The 21,888-nt window shown below is 34.0% G+C and overlaps 1 protein-coding gene across 1 annotated transcript in view; it reads right to left on the bottom strand.

The window, feature by feature from the left end:
* Dpyd (dihydropyrimidine dehydrogenase) overlaps positions 1 to 21,888 on the bottom strand; it is a gene marked incomplete at its 5' end in the record, with an annotated part of 793,723 nt that overhangs the window by 563,586 nt on the left and 208,249 nt on the right. Inside the window, one exon of the mRNA XM_005389092.1 lies at positions 927 to 1,123. Within this exon, the coding sequence (XP_005389149.1) occupies positions 927 to 1,123 (197 nt within the window). The remainder of the gene's footprint in view (positions 1 to 926; positions 1,124 to 21,888) is intronic.

The raw sequence follows: 21,888 nt of genomic DNA on the forward strand, positions 1-21,888 counted from the left end.
ATCTACAAAAGGTTTAAGTGCTAGGTGTAAAACAGTTGCAAATGGTTATAATTTGCAATCCATGGTTTTTCAATATAAAATAATACACTTAGGCAAAACAATTAAAATTGGTAAATATTATCTTACCACTAAATGTCTTTCTCAATTTTTTATATTAAATGTTTTAAGCAATATACTCCTTACTTATACAAATTATGTTTTTGTTCATAAATGTAATAATGTCCAATATCAAATTCCATTTGTGTTAAATAAAGCATATTATAATTATCCTTGGCATAAACATCTGAAAATCACTGACACAAAACAACCAGTTCCCTTTCTATAGTGAATTCACATAGGAATAAAATGACTATGTGGCTGAACACTGATTTACAGTAGTAACACTGATCAGTATCAAATATTAAAAAAGTACCGAACGTGGAGACATTATAAAATGTAGATTTAAAGGAAACATTTCCAGTAGATTGTGACAAATATTGTAATCAAATGCAGACTACAGAGATTGCGAACTAAAAGTATATGAGCGGGATAATATGTGAGCAGACAAGAAGCGAAAGGACCCATATCCTAAGAAGTTAGGCTGTCTTCATCTCAAAATCCATGATTTTCTGACACATCTATAAAGAAAATATTCACAGGGATGAAACAACTTCTTCATATGATTGGTTCCTAATAACCAAAAACTGTTTTGCTGAATTTTGTCTTAAATTCACAAAACTAGACAGATAAATTCTTAAATAAATATTGCTTAAAGCCAAGTGCAAAATTTAAAGTGAATAACGTAATCACAATTTGAACATTTGGGAAAAGATCATTTAAAATACCATCTGTGAATCTGAAGTTTATGATTCTGAAACAACAATATTCATAATTGTTTTACATCATCATTTTTGTCACTACAAACATAAAGTAAGTGTAGGCATTACCTTAAGCCACCAACATATTCTTGTTTCTCAAATATCGTGATGTCAGAGTAGCCCAATCGAGCCAAGAAAGAAGCACAACTAATACTGGCAGGCCCCGCACCAAAAAGAGCAATTTTTGCAGAATAGGCTTCAGGCATTTTTTCTGGAGGAGGCAGAGAAGGATTTCTGATCTGTGGGATGTTCATTCTTTTAAACACCTATGGGAAAATAAATTTCCATAATTAAAATTTTTAAATTAAATGTTAGAATCTGAAACATATTTTTAATATTTCAGTTCCACTAGTGTTTTAATTAGCAATGAGCAGTGCCTTTTCAATATTAATATGACATATGTGGAATTTGTATTATGTCTAGTAGACAAAGTCTTAAGGCTGACTAAATCTCAACCTTTAAAATTCCTTCTAAGAGTTACACCTCCTACACTCGAAAGGGTGGCACAACCCTCTAATCCTAGCACTCAGGAGACCACGGCACTAGGAGTGTTGTGAGCTTAAGGCCAGCCTGTCCTGTATAAGAGATTAACCACTGTACTACCAGGATTGAGTATCTACCTGGCACACAGCAGTGACGGAGTAAAGAATTTCTCTATACGTACTTCTGGTTTTTTTTGTTTGTTTGTTTGTTTTGTTTTTTTTTTTTTGGTTTTGCTCTGGTACCGGGAACTGAACTCACGACCTTGCGCTTGCCAGGCAGGCGCTTTTGCCCCTGAGCTAAATCCCCAGCCCCTATACGTACTTCTGACAATGATGGAATAGCTTTTAAATAATAACACTTAGAAATCTGATAAAAGTATGAGAGATGTACTGGAGCAAATCAGACTTGGAGGTGCCAAAACCTCAGAGCAAAAGGCACAGAAGGAGGAAGTGAAATGAGAGTCTGAAGTCACTTTACCTGCCACTGCTCAGAAGGAGGAAGGTCAGGAATCTCGAAAGGCGCAGCAGCAGTTCAGAAGAACCAGCAAGAGAAATCTTAACAATCTTCTAGAAAAAGGGACAATGTTTGGGAACACAGAATTCCAACAATGTGGGGCAGAAGAAAGTGCAGAGAAATGAACTTAATTCTCAGTAGGACACGAAGTCTAGGGTCTAAACAATGCTTCTCTAAAGCCAACAGGACTTTTCTTCCTTTGATGGTGAAGGCAACACAAAACCTGGATTGCAGAGTGGCTCAAGAAGACTTTCTTAGTTATCAAACACCCTCCACATAGCAGAACTTCTCTCAAAGTGGGATAAGCCAGAGGGAGATAAATAATCCAGCCTTGAGTTAACAGCCGCAGATTAGAATGATGGTGATTAGTCTTCACTGTATCTGCCTTACTAATCTACCGGACGATAGTGTGGACCTGCTCTACAGGATCAGATGTCAGCCACAGGAAAACTTTACACAAGGAAAATATAAAGAAAACCACTTATTAAGATCACAGTAAGACTGCTGAAAGGCAAGTAAGAAAAATACGAAACCTCAAAACCAAAGAATAAAGACACGGTGATGTCCATGAGCAACAATAAGGCTAACTGCTAGACTCTCAAAAGGAACAACAGAAGTCAGAATGTGAGAAAATGCAAATTCTTATTGACTGTAGAAAATAACAGGGTCTGTCATGTAGAATCCAAGAAAACCAAAACTAAAATGCTAACCCAAGGCATGAGAGTTAAGATAGATAAATTGTACCAGAAAACAGCATTGTCAGTTTAAGTGTTAATAACGCTAACATTTATTAGACTGTAATCAGTTAAGGATTTTTTTGTCTCTACCGTAACTACTACAACACTATATAACTAGATAACATAAAAATGGAATTTATAATAATATACTTTGTTTACTCAAAGGAAATAAATAAGAGAAAACTGATAGCAATGGAAAGGTGAGAAAGTAAACAAAACAGTAACATGGAGAATATAAACATGAATAATTTCATTAAATGTAAATGGACTAAAATTTGCATTAGAAAATAAAAGCTTTAACAAATACACACCTTAAATGTAATGACACAGAAAGACATAAATTTATACCATGGGAAAAGTTACACCCTGCAAACACTAATACTAAAAGAATGCTATTATTTGTATGCCAATATCAAACACATGAGATGTTAAACCAAGATGCATTGCTAATGTTAAAGAATCTTTCATAGTAATAAAAGGTTAATCTACTCACAAGATTTTACAATTGTAAATCTATGTGCAGCTTAACTATAATTTTGAACATATAAAAAATTAACAGTACTAAAGGTAGAATAATTAAATCAGGGCCTCAGGTAAAATACTTGTCTAACATGTGAGAGGTGCTAGGTTCAATCCCCAGCATGGCCACAGAATGAAAGAACAAAGAGAGGGAGAAAGGGCGGGAGGCCGGGAGGAAGCCTGGGAGGGAGGGAAAGTAAATATTGCTACTTGGTCTTCAAACTTTGACTATTTATGGAAGTATTCTATGAATAAATTCACATTATGGGTAAATTGAATATTTCATGGGTTACCTCACAGTATTATTTGTACAAAGTAGGTTTTAAAAATGTTGTTTCCTCTTCTTGTAAAACTCAGGGAAAAAGCAAGAGATACAAATGAATTTTTTTTCTTGGAGTGAGGCATGTGACACAGATCATTATTTTGACCTCACTCATTGCAGGTATACAAACTACTCTGAATCAAACCTGTCACCCAAAATATATAAGAAACAATGAAATGATCACATGTAAAAATTAAAATATTGTCGACAAGTACTAGAAATGCCAATTATTCAATCTGAGCTAAATGACTCTCAAAAATATTCCTGTAGCATTTTGTCACTTTTCATTAACACTTTATCAAAACTTTCCAGTAATACCTATCAGGCTTCACCCTTAGACTGTAAGACATTTAAGGCAGATTCCATTTTTAATCCATTTTTCAATTTCCATTGTTTTTATATGAGAATGCATATGTTAGCCAATACAAAGTTTAAAATAACCTGGTAATACAAGTGTATCCGATCCCCAACTGTGATTTAGATGGCAAACATTTTCCTTTGCTTCCCTGTGGTATTTAAATATTACGGATATTCTTTCATATTATCTTTGAATCAATACATACTGTTCCCTTGTAGTTCTTCTTAAGTGATCAGGGAATGATATTCCAATGCTAAAGTGATAATATACTCTATTGAAACATTAATAAAAATGTAGCTATGATCTATTTATAATATTTCCCAGAGTAAGAGTTTATATATTTTTCATAGACAGATTTTTAAAACACACATTTAAAAATAAATAAGGTAGAGATACATCTAATTTTAGTTTATTTCTTTACATTCAGTTCAGTACTCTTAGCTTTGTGAAATAATAATTGAAATTTTACTATTCCCATGCTAAACTTTAAAATTTATGAATTAACATTTCATTTTAACTTTAGAAAAAGATACAAGACTTTTGAAAATAATTATTGTTGATATCTTTTACAATGGAAGACAGTTTACTGTCAGAAAAATTTTTCCAGTATAAAAGTTCATTAAAGTATAAAGTTAAGAAGTGATCCACAGAACAAAATTTACAAAATTCCCAGCTAGTACTCAGAGACCTAATATCTAGAATATACAAAGAATTCAGAAAAGTTAAACCACCTAACAGTAAAGATCTAGTCAAGAAATGGGCAAGAGAAATGAACAGACACTTCACAGAGAAAGAAATATAATACATTGTCAAAAAATATATCATCACAATGCTCAACATCTCTGGCCATTAGAGAAACACAAACTAAAACCATGCTAACATTCCATCTTACTCCAACAAGAGCAGCACTCATTACGAAATCAAACAATGACAAGTGCTGGCAAGGCCGTGGTGAGAAAAGAACCCTTCATCGCTGGCGGGAATGTAAACTAATACAACCATCACAGAGATCAGCATGGAGATTTCTTCCTGGTTATGTTCACTCCAAAGTGAGAAACAGTTCAGTTTTGAAATGCTAAGCGGATCTGGCAAGAATTCTAACTAATGATGTACTTATAGCAATAATTCAAAAATATTCAATATGTATGCATTTTCACCTGAGGCTATTTTACTATTTTTGAATCAATCTTTAACACAACCTTTAAAAACCATGAAGAGCAATTATCAGATTAAGGTGTGTGTTTACGGAATTCCTGCTAGTTCTCAACAGACTTGCAGGCACTAAAGCTCTGAAGAAATGGAAGCAGGCACACTCAACACAGAAAGTGTCCCGCATGTGCACTGGGATGAAAATGGTTGGCCTCTGCTTTGTGTACTCGGACCCAGAAGCGATGAACAGTGTAATTCACTCTCAGTACAGGGTCCTGCTCAGTGCGCTAGTCTACAGATTGATGCCCCTTTGCTTTATTTCACTCTGTTTTAATAATTTTTATTGCATTACATTTCCCCTTTAGCTAGCATGAAGGCCACTATAAAAGGTCTGGCATTGAAGTTATACCACTTTATCCCTGGGACCAACTCCCTATTGCAAGAGATCCATCTCTGTTGCCTTTTACCAATTCTCCATTATTCTTTTTTTTGGTCTTTGCCTCACCCAAAGGAGAGAGGCTATATGGAATTTAAGTGTGTGTGTCTGGTTTATTGCACTCAACATTTATTTTCCAGGCCCATCCATTTTCCTACTAATATTTCAAATCTGTCATTTCTTAATACTAAATAGTATTCAGTTGGTATGTAGATACCACATATTTATCCACTCATTTGTTGCTGGGTATGCAAGCAGTTTCCAGGATTTAGTTATTACAAGCTGTGCTGCTATGAACACTGGTGCATATGTATCACTGAAGTAGGATGATTTAAGCTCTTTGGGGAAGACAGCTAGCAGGGGAATAGCTGAGTTATATGGAAATTCTAATTTCAGTTCTTTGACAAATCTCAGTACTGATCTCCACAGTTGTTAGTTTACATTCCCACAGCAATGCAGGGGGTTCTGTTTCACTACAGCCATGCCAGCATTTGTACTGCTGCTTTCTTAATCACTGTCATTCTTTCCAGAGTGAGATGGACTCTTAGTGCTGTCTTAGTTTGCATTTCTCTAATGGCCAGAGATGTTGAGCATTTTTTCATGTATTTGTTGACCACTTGAATTTTTTTCCTTTGTGAAGTGTCTGCTCATTTCTCTTGCCCAGACCGATTCCTTTGCTCTACGGAAACTTTTAGTCTGATACAACCCCTTATGTTGATTCCTGCTGTTATTTCTTGTGCAATTAAGGTTCTGTATGAAAATCTTTTCTTACACCTATCTCTTCAAGGGTTTTACCTATTTTATCTTCCAGTAGGTTTGATGTTTCTGTTTTAAAGTTTAGGACTTTGATCCATTTTGATTTTAATTTAGTATATGGTGAGATTTAAGGGTCCAGTTCTGATCTTTTACAGACAGATTATAAGTTTTCTGAGCACCACTTGTTGAACAGGCTGTCTCTCTTCCAGTATACACTTTTGGCCATTCTGTCAAAGATCAAATCGCTTAATGTGTCTGGGGAAGTTTATGTATCCTTAATTCTGTTTCAGTGACCCATGTACCTGGTTTTGTTCCAGTACCATGCCGTTTTTATCACTACTCTTGGTAGTATAGCTTGAAGTCAGGTAATACCAAGCCTCCTGCTTTGCTCTTATTTCCCAAAATTGATTTTACTATTTTCTCTGGTTCCATATGAATTTTAGGCTTTTTTTCTAGATCTGTAAGCAATCCTGTTGGTAATCTGATTGGGAATACACTGAATCTATATAACAATTTTGGGAGTATGGCCACTTTGACAATATTGCTTCTGCCTATCCAGGAGTAGGGGGACATCTTTCGTTTTCTGATGTCCTCTTCCATCTACTTTTTACTAACTATATTATTATGAGACTTAAATGATGTAACACATGAAACTCACTTTAGAAAAGTTCCTGGTGATATAGTAAATGTTGTTTCTCGTTTTTCCTAGTGTTTAAATTCCATGAGATAAAGGTGATCTAAATTCATACTTTCCAAAATGAGAATTCCTAGCCACATGTGACTATACACATGAAATGAAAATTAACCTAACTTAAAGTTAAAATATTAGCAATATAATACTACTTACATAATTTTGTAACAAACTGTCAAATTACCACCCAAAGGGATGTAAACTCTGTATTCCTATCAGACAATAGAACAGTAATCCAGGGGTGAGGAAGTGCTGGGTTCAGTGCTCTGCATTTGTGCACCTTGAGATCTGAAGGTGTCTCCTCACAATTCATACGTCAAAATCAAAACCCCAACGTCAGGCAGTGGGATCACTGGAAGGAGATTAGATTGCGAGGGCCCGAGAAGGAGATTAGGTAATGACAGCCTTCTTAAACAGTTTTCTCATGAGAGGGCTCTGAGATCTAACGTGTCCTTCCCACATGTAAGGACACAGATCTCTTTGTGATTCAAGAAAAAGGACTCTTACCAAAGACTAAATCTGCCACACCTTGATGTTGACATTCCAAGCCTCTAGTAGTGTCAGAAATGTATTTCTTTTATTTGTAAGCTACTCAGTTTATGGTATTTTATTACAGTCACCTGAACAGAATGGGTGCCATTCTAACAATATAGTAATATATCACTGCTTTAATTTGCAGTTCCCTAGAGATATACAGTGTGGGACATCACTCCATATTCTTATTAACCACTTGTGTATCTTTGGTGAGACGCCTATTAACATCTTTAGCCCATGTTTTCACTTGAGTTTTCCATTGTTGGGTCTTCAGGGTTTGTTGTGCAGGGTGGATAACAGCCCTTTTTCATATATGCTCATTGTAACCCATTTCTGTGGTTCATCTTTTCATTTTCTTCATTGTCTTGCAGGCAGTAAGTTTTTAATATATATTTTTTCAGACAGGGTCTCACCAGGCAAGCCCTGAACTCACTATGTAGCCCAGGCTGGTCTCGAACTTGTAGCAATCCTCCTGCCTGATTCAGAGTGCTGGGATGATTTTTGTGCACCATCATGTCCAGCAAGTTTTTAATTTTGATAAAGTCCAGCATATCAATGTTTTTTTCCACAAATTCTGCTTTTGATGTTGCACCTAAAAAGTCACTGCCAAAAACAAGGTCATAAGAATTTTATCCTTTATTATATTCTAAGAAATATATAGCTTTGCATTTTACATTTAGGCTGATAATTCATTTTGAGTTAATAGTTTTGAAAGGTCTAAGGTCTGTGTCTACATTCACTTCTGCAGGTGTATGTCTACCGGTTCCAGCACTAATTCCTAAAATGTTTACACTTTCTTTATCATATTACCTTGCAGATTTAGTCAAAGAAAAGTGGATTATATTTATGTACGCATATTTTTGGCCTTTTTATTCCGTTGCATTGAACTATTTGGTAATTCTTTCACCAAAGCCACAGTGACTCCATCACTGGACCTTTACAGTATGTACTGAAGTCTGGTAGAGTCAGCATTCAGACTACGTTCTTCCCCACTTGTCCTGTGTTGGCAAACAAGGGTCCTTTGCCTCTCAAAACAAGCTGTAGAACCATTCTGCCCATATCAATCAAATAACTTGCTAGTTAACATTATATTAAGTCTACAAATTGGGAAGCACTAGCACTTTGACAAAATTGAGTTTTCTTATATAGGAAAGTATCGTATTTGTTTCTTTACATCAAAATTTCTTTGCAGTTGTTCCCATATAGATCATCTATGTTTTGTTAAAATTATACCTAAATATTTCTTTTAGAGGGTGCTAATGTAAATGGTAGAATATTTTTAATTTCAAAATCTAATTTTAGTTAATATATAAGAAAATAATTATATTGTATACTAACTTTCTATTCTGCAATTTCACTATATAGTAGTAGTTGCTAGAGGGTTTTTTTGAGTCTTCTGAATTTTCTACATAAATAACTATGTCATATGTGAACAGAGACTGCTGTGTATTTTGCTTCCTTCCTTCCATTCCTTTTCTTGTCTTATTGCATCATAACTGCATCCTATTTAAGTGTTCATTTCATACAAATATTGTAGCTCTCAGATCATTTAGAGATTATCTTACTTTTCCCATATATAGGATTTAACAAAAAGGCATACAATTGTATACAGTAAAAACAATTACTGTATTATAGAACAGAATTTTTCAAAGTCCTCACACTAGTATGAAAGTGCTAGTTAGGAGTTAATATCACTAAATCTATTGTTGTGCAATTGTGTGCAGTACTAAAAATGAGTATGGATTTTCTGCTAGGCATTTTGCTAGGCACATAATTATTTTTCACTCAAAAAGCATAAAATAAAAGCTGACTTTCCCATTAAGCTGTGAAGTAATCAGAGAGTTATTCTCACTCTCCAGTCCCAGAGCACAGTACGGTTCTACCACAAAGTAAGCATTCAACATGGTTTTGACGTATTTCACAATTCCTGAATTGCCATGATACACTGGGACAGATCAGGAGACGGCACAAAGGAAAACAGTGCACAGACTGTTTTTACATCTGAGTATCCCTCCTGGGGAGCATATCAAAATATATCTCCTGGTATAATCATCCTATGATTTACGACTTTTCCCTTATCCTGGCAGTGTACATCTTTCATCACTACAAATTGACTTCAGAGCATTTTTCTCTAAAGTTTCCACAATATCAAGACATGGGAGAGATTATCCTGATTCTAAAAATAGAAACCACGGGGCTTTCCCCACAATCCTCCCCACAGTACCCATATTTTGGACACAAAGTGTAATATTCCAATCATTACAGAGTGCTCTATAAATTTAAAAACCACCTGCATTTTAAATGCAAAGATATTTACCAATTCTAATTTGATGGTAACTCTTAATCTTTCTTACTTTCTAAAATGGTACACAATAAAAGTACATATGAATGCTTAAAAAGTATAATGCTTCCTTAATGTGTTTTTATCAACTCAACAATACCAGAGATGCGGTACAGGACAACTGACAAGAACATATTCTTTGAAAATCACGAACATTCTCCACTAGTTGAAAGATGAATTCTGAAAGGATATTTATATTTTATATACCTCCTAACAGACTTACATTTTGGCAAGTATTTAACTTGATTTTATTATAGAACAAAAGTAATTTTTGTGAATTTCTGAAAGCATTTACTTTATCAGTGTAGACTGAAGAGATATCTTAGTAAAATACTACATTATATTTATTCTGCTGGTTTGGGTTTCTTAAACTGCATTAGCAACTAAGTATTGGTAGATACTATTCTTTGCATTCTTGGTTTGTTTATGGGGCTTTTTTTTTGGTTGGTTTTTTCTCTGTTTTTTTCTTTGAGACAGGGTCTCCCTATGCAGTTCAGTCTAGCCTTGAGCTCACTTTGTAGCCCAGGCTGGCCTCGAACTCACAATGATCCTCCTGCCTCAGCCTCCCGAGTGCTGGGATTACAGGCAGCACCACCACACCTAGCTATTCTCTGCATTCTTGCTTGGTAAAGAAATATACTTGAGCTGCCTGACAGTTTTCTCTCCGACAATTACAAGGACACCAAAAGTGGAACTATAACTCATATATGTTAAAAATCAGGATAACTTCATGCTGTGGCACACACTAAATTATAAATATTAATAATGAATTTATTTTTCAAGATTTGAACTAATAACTTTTATATTATTTTGGTATGGTAAGTACTGTGACATCTGAAATGAGAACACTCTATTTCATTCAATTCTACTTCAGTTCAGTAAATACTGTATAGGCTTGCTCTGCTTTGGACACTGATATGAATAGAACATAGAAGCTCTATTAAGTAGTACTCTGAGTAATAGTACTCTTATGTCTTAAATATAGAAAAATTACAACAAAACAATCTGTCTGGTATATTATTTACTTTTACAACTGATCCTCTTAAAAACATGGGAGAGAAAACCTACCTAGAAGAAAGTTGATACCTGAGACTAATCCATAGCAAAAGTATGTATGTTATCATTAAATGTACTTCACCTCTTTGAATATCAGGTTTAAAAGTGAAAAAGTAATAATTACCACAGTAATTTATTATGAGAATTGAAGGAATCACTGTTGGTAACTTTCTGTGATTAACATCTCCTTATAAAGGACTCTGATCATTTTATAGTCAGTCACTAACGTAAGTTTTGTAAATCTATAGTCCATACTTTCATGAGTATACTTAATGTTAAATTCAGTAGTTTACATTGACAAAGTACACTTTGTAAACATAAACATTTGTATTCTGATTCCAAACGATTTTACTTATCCAAGCTGTGTACATTAAAATCGATCAATAGCAGCAGTCTCTCGCCTTCAAGGTTACTCATCCCTTGGACACGCCCCATTTCTGATGTTGCTAGACTTCAGCACCCCTCAGAACCTGGTTTAAAGTTCACTTTCTCAGTGCAACAGCCCCTCTGCTAGGCTATCTACTCGGCTTGCTAGTGACAAGTCTGCACCGAATTAGGACAGTCCCCTTTGTCAGTAACGCGTTGTATTTGTCTTCTTGCCCGCCGACTGCGTTCCTCGCTGTGTGCCCTGAACCCGCGCTCTCCCCAGCGCTAGTCGCTAACTTAGGCGCGCACTGAGTGATGGCGTGCGCACTGGGCATGCGGAAAGCCAGGCGACAGATGTTACCACCTCGCGGGAACAGGAGGGCCACAGGAGCCGAAGAGAATGATGCTGCCCCAGCGGACTGCAGCGAGCCGCCTCTACGCTACCGCCATCAGTAACCGCTCTCTTTGAATTTGAGTCTCTAGAAATAGCAGTAATGTTTATCATCAACCCATCTGACCTTTAAGCAAGCTAATAAAATAATAAAAAGTTAGTAATTAGAAAGTAGCCAAAAGTGAAATGTACTGCTTTATTTATCCCAGAAAATAATGTATTAAAATATTTACAAGCAATCTGCTTTTTGTGTACGGGTCATCATTATTTTTGCTTCTATTGTATATTTCATTATTTCTGTATACTTTTTGCATTATTACCCCCATTGTTTTTTTCTTTCTAGCGCCTGAGATAAGCACTATATATGAATGCACAATGTTTTTTTCTTTTCTGTTGATTACAAGTTACAACACCGTTTTCACTGAAATAACTTGCTATGGGGTAGGGATGTAGCTCAGTGATAGAGCACGGCACACAGCTCACACTTCTCCCTGAGTTTAATGCCCAGTACCACCAAAAAATAAAAAATAAAAGGAAATTAAAATAAAGGCTGTCACAACTGGTCCCTGGAAATTTCCACTGAAGTCTAAATGTTTCTGAGATCACTAACATTTGGGAGTGATCCATGAATTACTTACAAACATATTTTGTACATTTCCAAATGCATCATTATAGGTTTCATTTTGCTACTATTTCTTTATTTCCAACATATTTTTCCTATTAAGTTTGTTTCCACTGATTTGAGCACAATATACTTTTACCAGTCAGTTTCTCACATACTACACAGACAGTTTTAATAAATGTTTCACATGAAATGGGTACACTCATTCAGTATAAGTTATGCTGAAGACATGTTATGGATTCCTTAAATAAGTTTAGCCAATCTTATTCAAGTAAACTTTATTAATTTCATTAATACTATGGTTTGAAAGTATATATAAATGAATTAATGCTATGTTTTAAAAGCGATTTATTCTTTTTATTGTTACTGTTTCCGGCCAAACACCTTCCTTGTCAGGGTTATATAAATTTTTATTTCCATCATAATATCTCAGAATGAGTTATTACTACTTTATAATCAATATTAACTGATATTTAGTATCACTTTCTGATGGTTTCTTTGCTCGTCACTATTTCTATTTCTCTGTTTCATTTCAGGCCCTTTTCCTTCATCCTAAAGAATAACCCTTGGTAATTCTTTTAAAAAGGTGAATGTCAAACCACCTTAGATTTAAAATCCCTGAAAATACTTTTATTAATGTCCTTACTGTCAAAGAAGAAGTAAAGTTCTTTATCTTATGCCTTTAAAAATATATTTCTCTTGGCCTTTGACATCTATTGATGCTGATGAGAAATCTGGGGTCAGAACAACTGTCATTTGGTTTTAAAGTAATGTGTTTTCTTTCTCTGCAAACTTTGCTATCTTTTTCATTCTAAATATTTCATAGTATTAGAACAACCATGTGAGACTTATGCCTTTTCTTGCTTCTAGAAAGTGTTCTACCATAACTGCTTAAAGATTGCTCCTCTGCCAAGCTCTTTCACTGTTCCAGGAACTGCATTTTCACACATATCTGTGTCTTCTAAGCTTCTGAAACGCCCTATTTTTAAGGCAATGTCTTGGCAAATGCCCAAGGTTGGACTTAAACTTGTGATCCTCCTCCCTCAATCTCCCAACTATAGGCATGTGGCCACTGCACTAGCCACTTTTAATTTCTTTACATTCCCCTAAGGTGTCTTGATTATATTTCTCAGATATATTTATTTGTTTAAACTAAAGATGTGCTTATATCCAGTAAAAACTAACTTTTCCATGAGATTTTCATTGTAGTAAATGTTTCCAATCCATTATTTTTTGTATCAGTCAATGTTATATTTTTCAAAATTTCATTAAGTTGTACTGAATATAGCTCCTCATACCTATCTGTGGGTTTTGCGGTGCTGGGGACTGCACATGCAAGGCAAGCGCTCCAACTGAGCCACACTCCCAGCCATGGGTCTATTACTTTAAAGGCCTAACCATAATTTTATTTATTTTTAAAGACAAAATTAATGTTCTATCAGTATATGTTGAGTATCACTGATAATATTAGCTTTCCTCTTATCGTTTCTTACTTTTTGCTTCAATTTTTTCTTTGCATTCCCTAGCAGGTAAGTGCTGACCTCCTCCAACCGTACACCCTTTGCTCTCCTATTTTTACACCCAAATTTTTTAATGGAAGCTCTAGCATCAAGATGCTACTAAGGGCATTGCAGAAGCTAGTTACATTGCCGCTGGTGACACGGTTACAGATTTCTCGGCTTTGTTATGCAGTTGATATGTGAAGTCTTAGACCTGAGAAGTTCTTGCATCTGTGAAGTGAGTCCAGTTCTCTACTAAGCGTGATGCTTCTGGTATTTGTTACCCCACAGCAGCCATGCTGCTCGGCAGCATGTGAGACTGACAGGGAGTGACTTCAGCACCCGGATGAGAGTTCCATGTTACCACACATTTCTGTCCCAAAAGGTATTAAATTTCCTTCTTGGTTTAGCATTTGCTTTTGCTTGTTTGTTTGTTTGTTCAGTTATTATAATGTTGTAGAGAAAAATGAGTGATTCAATCTTAAACTCATGGCATGATTTTCACAATGATCCATGATGATACAGTAACACTGCTTTATACCAGTACTAATAATTTGGAAATGCACTTAACTAAAAGTTTTGAAGACTGAAACCAATAAATGTCTATCATTTTGAAATGTAAATTCCTCATAATTATAACTTGTAAAAACTGCAAGTTGCAACTTAGAAAAAATAAATCTAAAGGCCAGTGATACATCTCAGCGGCACAGCACCTGCCTGGCAAGCACAAGGTCATGAGTTTGATTCCTGGTACCAGAAAAAAAAAAAGCAATAGTAGAAATACCAATAATAGCAATAAGCTTAACCATGAAATTTTGATAAGTTTCAAAGATAGTGGCATAAAATTGCAGCACCTCATTTTTATGTTTTGAAGATCTAATTTCTAACATATAGCTTTAAAATATACTAACATGTTCTGCTGGAAACCATTTAGCAATTCATCTAGTCCTACATTTTGTTGTTAGTTATGCAACACTAAGTATTTTAAGAAGATATTTAGTGAAATCTAATGTTAGAAGGCAATCATGTTATTATTGCTTTTTTTTATAGCATTGTATTAAGTCTAAAAGAAGAGGTACAAGTAACAGATATTACTTACATTTCCACCCCAAGAAACTACAGTTAACCAGAGTAAAAATTATTGATTTTATCATTGCTTAATATATACTTTCCTCTCTATCTCTCCTAGAAATAACTAACCTTTGAGCATGTGCACACCCTAATGAAGTTTACAAACTAAGAGTAACCCTTTACTAAATTGGAACACTGCAGAGAAAACTTTACTCATGTGATACAAGTTTGACACAGTAAGAAACATATCACATACCCTAAATTTAAAACTATTCCCTAATCTATAAACTATTTATAAATACATTCAAAAGATTTTAGCCATAAACATCACTAAGTAATTATCAAGGTAATCTATCCTTTTATATTCTATTCATGAACTGACAGCTTTTACTGACCAGATTACCACAGTGAATTGTATCTACCATCCATGCGCTACAGTCATTTCTAAGTTTACTTGTATACCAGCTTTCACAAAATCAGACTTAGGATTTCCAAAGGAAAACAAAACTATAGGTAAGAACATAGGCTCCAGGGGGGCTGGGGACTTAGCTCAGCGGCACAGCGCCTGCCTGGCAAGCGCAAGGTTGTGAGTTCGATTCCCGGTACTAGCAAAAAACAAACAAACAAACAAACAAAAAAAAACCATAGGCTCCAGGGCTTCTCACTGTGTAAGACACCTTCCAAAGGCCTTCAGTGGAATTCTTTAGTACGGCTTTTATGTAATTTTAAAATGAAATATCCAAAATTTTATTATTCAAACTTCCACAAACTCGAATTCTCTTCTAGATATAGACTAATATTTCTATGGTCAAAGGAATGAAAGAAAAAAATAACAACTCTTTGGTCATGCATGAATAAATTATTAAGCCATATGTGCTGGGCTTATATTAATGCAAACTCTTTTAATGTAATTACTGCACATCTAACAGAAAATCAGGGAGTTGTGACATATGTGATGAGGCACATATGACCGAGAAAACCAGGTGCAATAAGAACTGCTATAAACTTGGAACCAGAAATCCTTGCTTTACAGTGAGCCTGTCGTCATTGTCAAGTAGCATGTTCTGTGACAAGATAGCAACTGTGAGATAACGGGGAAAAATACAAACCACCAGCTGTACATTCCAGATCTGCCTCTTAAAACACATGAAGTTGTAGAAATCAACATCATAGAGCCTCAAGTTACTCATAATAAAAGGGAGATAACAACATTTACTTACACAGTTATTTTGAGGCGTGGTTAAGCTCTAAACAAAGCACTTAGCATTGTGTCCAACAGATTTCTAATGTTAACTATGATTTCTAATTATTTTGATGCTTAGTTTCCCCATGTCCAAGTGGAAAAAACAGCGCCAGTTTACATGGGCTCTGGGTTGTGTATCAAGAGATAACACAAAAGGCATGGGAGTGGTATATAAGCACAATGTATTCTAAATTTAAATTTCTCCTCTGATTCTTTCCTAATGTCTAATCACCTACAAAATGAAGTGACAAAAATTACTGAAGAATGGATTCTTAGTCTAAAATCCCAAGACACAGTCATATGTCTTCTTAAATAAGCCATGAAATTTCAATTTTTATTTTTTATTTCCTAAGAAATTACAATGTTTCTTAGGACATGTACCTTGTTTGCTAAAACAGAATATTTTATTTTCTGGCCAATAATGATGACCACGTTTTTGGTCTTATTTTTATTTTTGTTGTTGTTTGTTTGTTTGTTTTTGGTACAAGGAATCGAACTCAGGACCTTATGCTTGCCAGGCAGGCGCTTGTGCTGCTGAGCTATATCTTGGGCTGTTTATTTGTTTTTTAGCTGACACTTAAAGGTATGCAAAATGTTTATAGGATATCATGTGATTTTTCATACAAGTATACATTGTGTAATGTTTACAAGTTATGCACATCTACCTTCCCATATATCATACCTTTATAGTGATGCATAACTTTGTAGTGATGTATAAAAAAGCTATGACCTTTGTGTGTTAATTTTGTGTCCTGAAACTATTAAAATTATGTATTAGTTCAAGAAAGGGTTTGGACGGAATTCTTAGAGGTTTCAATAAGACCATGCCACGTGCAAAGAGTAACAATTTATCATTCTCTTTCCCAGTATGGAAGCTTTCTTTTTCCTCTTGCTTGACTACTCTGTTAAGACTTCCAGTGTAATACTAAGTAAAAAGGTGAAAGTAGGTATTCTTTTTTATTCCAGATCATGAAGGAAACACTTGTAGATTTCATCTCACTCAGTATCATATTAGCTTTTAACCTGTTAAATATGTTTTATTATACTGAGATATTCTCCTTCTATACCTAGTTTATTGAAAGTTTTAATCATGAAGTAACGGTGACTTATATTAATTAAATTTTCTGCATCCAAATTGTTTCTCATTCTGTTGATGACTACTATCACATTTATTGATTTGCAAATACTAAAACAAGGATATGTACTTCAGAAGCTGCCTTAAAACAACTCTCAATTCTAGCTAATGTTCAATATTTGTTTGATTAACTCAATTCTTACTTACTAAGAGTTTATTATGCTGAATATTCACACAACCAGTTTGCTTGGGACAGTCCTGGTTGGTGTCTGGTGCACTGAATAAATTATTAAAAATAATTTTGCTCAATCTCCAAAGTACCTTAGTTATATGAACATCTTACTTGTAAAACAATAAACATAATATACATCTAGATTATATCCAATTTCACATTCATTTTGTGCATAAATACTAATCTTTATGATGAATAGCTTTATTTGGGGTTTGCATTTTTCCACTACTTCTACTTTCCTATTTGATTCATTGAATGTATCATAGAAATACATTACTTACCATAGGACACAAAATCTCTACTGTTTATTAGAACTTTTTAAAGTAAGTCTTCTTAAATATATTTGTGGAAATCATGAATTTAAACTTTAGTGATCTCCATATTCCAGATGAAGTTATGATAGGAATACAGTTTGCCCTACTAAGAGATTCACATACTAATGTGAATGAGTGTTTCTTTAGTGACAAATCTTCAAAAATATTTACTCTCCTATTTAAAAACAAATGTTATATAAAAAATAACCTAAATGTTCTTTAACTTCTGAAATAACACTTGACCGTTGGATTGTACTCGTTTTTTTAATGTGATTATAAATATTGAGCCATTACTTGAATACAGTCTACCTGAAAAAATATGGAATTAAATGCTTATCGATCCCTGGAACGATAATATATTATTCTTTAAATTTTAAGAAAAATAATATCTTCATGTTATGCAGTAAAAGCAAGAAGCAGTCAATAAAATTCTTTAAAAAGGAGTGTAAAAATTAAAATACCAAATCAGATATCAAAACAGATCATGAAACAGCAGAAACTAATACAGTTTGTATCAGTGCAGGGATAAAAAATTTAAAAATCTAAAAAAAATTTAGACAAGTCATTATCTAAACTAAAAGCAAATTCACACATATGGTCATATTATATAAATTACAGGCATAATATATTGATTGGAAACAAACTGTATCCAAATGGTATTCAATTAACTGGTTTTTTTCATAAAGAAAATACAAACTGTGTTTGTATGTTATAAAATTAGACACTTATTTCACACTGTATGCCACAGAATAGGCAAAAAATACAAATTAAAAAATTTATTAATGAAACTGCTGACCAACAACTTATAAAAACACTTTTATATTTCAACACTCTTTGGAGAAATTCACATTAATTCTACTATTTCTTTGGAACCTACCAACATAGAACAGATTCAATAATCAATGTTTGAATAAAATGAAAGCATTCAATATTTTAACTGTTGAAGATATTTAGCTTACAGCACATAAAATTAAATAAACTGTGTCCATTATTTGACCAAAATTTGCATTTCCGCAAGTAGTATAGGGTGATGGAACAAAACTCAGTGGCAAAAGAGAAGAGAGATTTTAAAATCTGCTGAAAGAAAATTAAACGAAAATCTAAAGATAACATTGCTCAGTGAGTCACCTGATCCTGTCTGGCATTCCATTTTTAACTAAAATAGCTCTATTCTTAACTAAAATAATAAAATCCAAATAAATGTAAAGTTCCAAGAAGCATATACTATAAAAGATGGTATATTTAAATGGTAATATGAATTTTTATTAAATGTTTAATGTGAAAAATGAATACTATATTCAGACACTAATTTCATGATCTAATGTGTTCCTAAAAATTCAGAATTTAGAGGTTTTTTTTTTTTTTTTTTTTTTTCTGGCTTTTCTCCAGTACCTGGAATTGCACTCACAATCTCATGCTTGCCAGGCAGGTGCTGTGCTACTGAGCTAAATCCCCAGCCCCCGAGATTAATTTTTTTTTCTTTTTTTTTATTTTAAAAATCAAAGGAGGAAAACATTAACAGACAGACAACCTTTTACAAACTAGCAAAAGAACAGTACAGACAATACAGAGTTACAAACAAAGGAAATTAACAATGCTTGTTGGAAAGGTAGGAAATTTCCTTGGTAGGAAATTAACAATGCTTGTTGTATTACATATTGATATCTCCAAAGTGGTTTCTCATGAAAACAGATAGAGACACGCAATATTGATCAATCAAGGACTCACTGACAGTTTCAGCAAAGAAATAGAAGACAGTAGAACAACTAAGTTAACTATCCTGTATATACATAAGAGCCAAGTTTTTGGCCTTCTTTCATTTTAACAATTACCCAAACATTAGAAACGAATCTCAATTATTCTCAATTGCATCTGAAAATCAGTGAAATTGATTCTACTTCATACATCTGCAATATTAGTGGGAGAGATATGATGTGACATACAACTTTCTATTAAAAATCACTTTTTTCTAATTTTATGCAATGAGTACAGAACCCATTCTCATGTACCCTTTTCTTACTATCCATTAATTAAATGTGAAAGTGAATAAGAATCTAGTTGGTCTATTAAATATAATAAGCATGATTTTCAAATATTCAAGTAAATATTCAAATACTTCTCAAAATAAAATTTTGGACTATGTGCAAAGAAATTTAAAAACCATCAGGAGACTGACAAATTCATCAAATTATTTTTCCGAGATGTTTTATTGAAGCTGTATTATTACAGAATTACAGTATTATTCGAAGAAAAAACTACCTTCTACAAACACAGAACCGGTCTTGAGCCTGTTTCAGACACACAAAAGCATCTGAAGGAAGGTTACACGCATCACCCTGACACTGCAAATGACAAAATGCCCGAGGGATAAGACAAAACAGGAGCAAACAAAAACAAACAAACAAAAATAACAAAGGAAACGCAATGCTGGCCTCTGGATTCCACTGCAAGTATGCCTTCTGTCATCCTCTCTTTTCTGGGACAGCCCCTCCCCGATGTGTTTCTGTTCAAACAGAGAAGGGGAAGGTGCGCAGGTAACCAGTAATGGCAGACTACAAAGTTGGTATTTTAAAAATCACTTATAAATTATAGGAAAACAATTTTGAAAAATGTTTTTCTATTTTAGTCTGCTTTTCTAACCTTTGCTTAATGTGTTTGAAAAATAGATTTCTATTTCTGTATAGGTCAAAAATAAATCTTTGTTTTATAAAACAACCAAATCATAAAATCATTTGCCTCAGTTGCACTTTGACTTAAGTATTCATGTCAATAGTTCAGTAGTTTGAATGAACAATGTTTTTGACTTTACCCTTTCTCAAACTATCTGCATGGCTAATGTTTTGTTTATCTTCATAGTGACTTTACTATGATAAAGATAAAGTTAGATAAACTCCACTTTGACCTAAGATATATAGGACTTTCTGAAACAAAACACCCTCAGTAGGAAACATTAAAACATAATTGAAAACTTTAGTTGGTAGTTCCAGCAGGGACGTTTTACTTATTATTTATATTAAAATTACAGTTACACAAAACATAATTGAATGCAGCAGGAAAATACATTTTTTTATAAATTTCTTAATTCAGTTAAGACACACTTATAGGAGTTTAATGTTTCACTCTTCATTAGGTAAGATGTTCAAAAAGTCCCAAGTCTGGCCATGGTCAAAGTTTTACTGAGTTTCTAATGAATTCTCCACAATAATGAAGGTACATACAACGCTCTTTAAATAGATCTTCAAGTAAATAGACTGCTCTTTCGGAAAGGGTAATAGAAGCTCATTAAAACCAAGGGAAAGTTCCTATGGGAACAGTGTTTCTGTCTATCTCTGTCTCCGTCTTCCTCTGTCTCTCTTTCTTGAGCCAAGATCAATAGCTAATGATAACATTTTAAATCATTTTTGCTTTCAAATGCAGTGCTTGTTCACATAAATACCATACTACCATTCTTTTACTGTATCCCATGCAAGCTTGGCCTGATTCAATGAAGAAACAATGGGTTGCCAAAGTAAGATGAAGAGGATTTCAGTGAATCTTCTCCATCAACTAAGGATTTCCTCTGGTTAGAGAGACTATAACTTGCACTGGTCAGCTAAGCCTAATGCAGTTTTGGTAAGGAAAGAAATTAAATCCAAGAATTACTGCAACAACTCACAACATCAAATTGTTTCTACTTTCTTATTCCCAGATGACTTTCCATAGAATTAACCTGTCAGAAAGCAGGAAGGAAATAACCCTGATTTATTACCGAAAGCCAAGTAAAACTTAAGCTGGAGGGATATTATAGAAAGGGTCCTAAAGGGAAAGAATACATTGTGTTTAAGTTTACAAAAGCAGATAGGTAAGTTACTAACTAAAAATCTAATGCTGACCGGCATTTAATTTGGCCTTCTAGCCAACTCGCCCTTAAAGATTATAAAATCTTATCATACATAACTTAACTTTAAACTGATAATTCAAATGATGCATGGGAATTGACTTACTTGTCGACTCCAAATAAAATCCCTAAGAGCCTAAGGATTTCTCAGAATCAAAGTCATTTACAGAGGATTCATAAAAGAGAAAGCCAAACCAACCTTTATGGGCTGACTAGTAGAAAAGAACATTCATTTTATTCCATTATAAATTTTTAAGCCAAATATCAGACCTACTCCCAATTGATTGGTTCACAAAATCTAATCATTTTCTTAGTGTTGTTGAAAAATATTCAGTTTCAAGATTTTTTGAAAATCTCAAACCTCCATTACTCAAAGAAATGACAAAATACTGCTGAAATATTATTTCAATCTATACAGATCAAGGAAAAGAATCAGTTCAAGAATA

This window comes from Chinchilla lanigera, unplaced genomic scaffold (genome assembly GCF_000276665.1).
Source record: "Chinchilla lanigera isolate Chin_1 unplaced genomic scaffold, ChiLan1.0 scaffold00034, whole genome shotgun sequence".
NCBI classification, from domain to species: domain Eukaryota; kingdom Metazoa; phylum Chordata; class Mammalia; order Rodentia; family Chinchillidae; genus Chinchilla; species Chinchilla lanigera.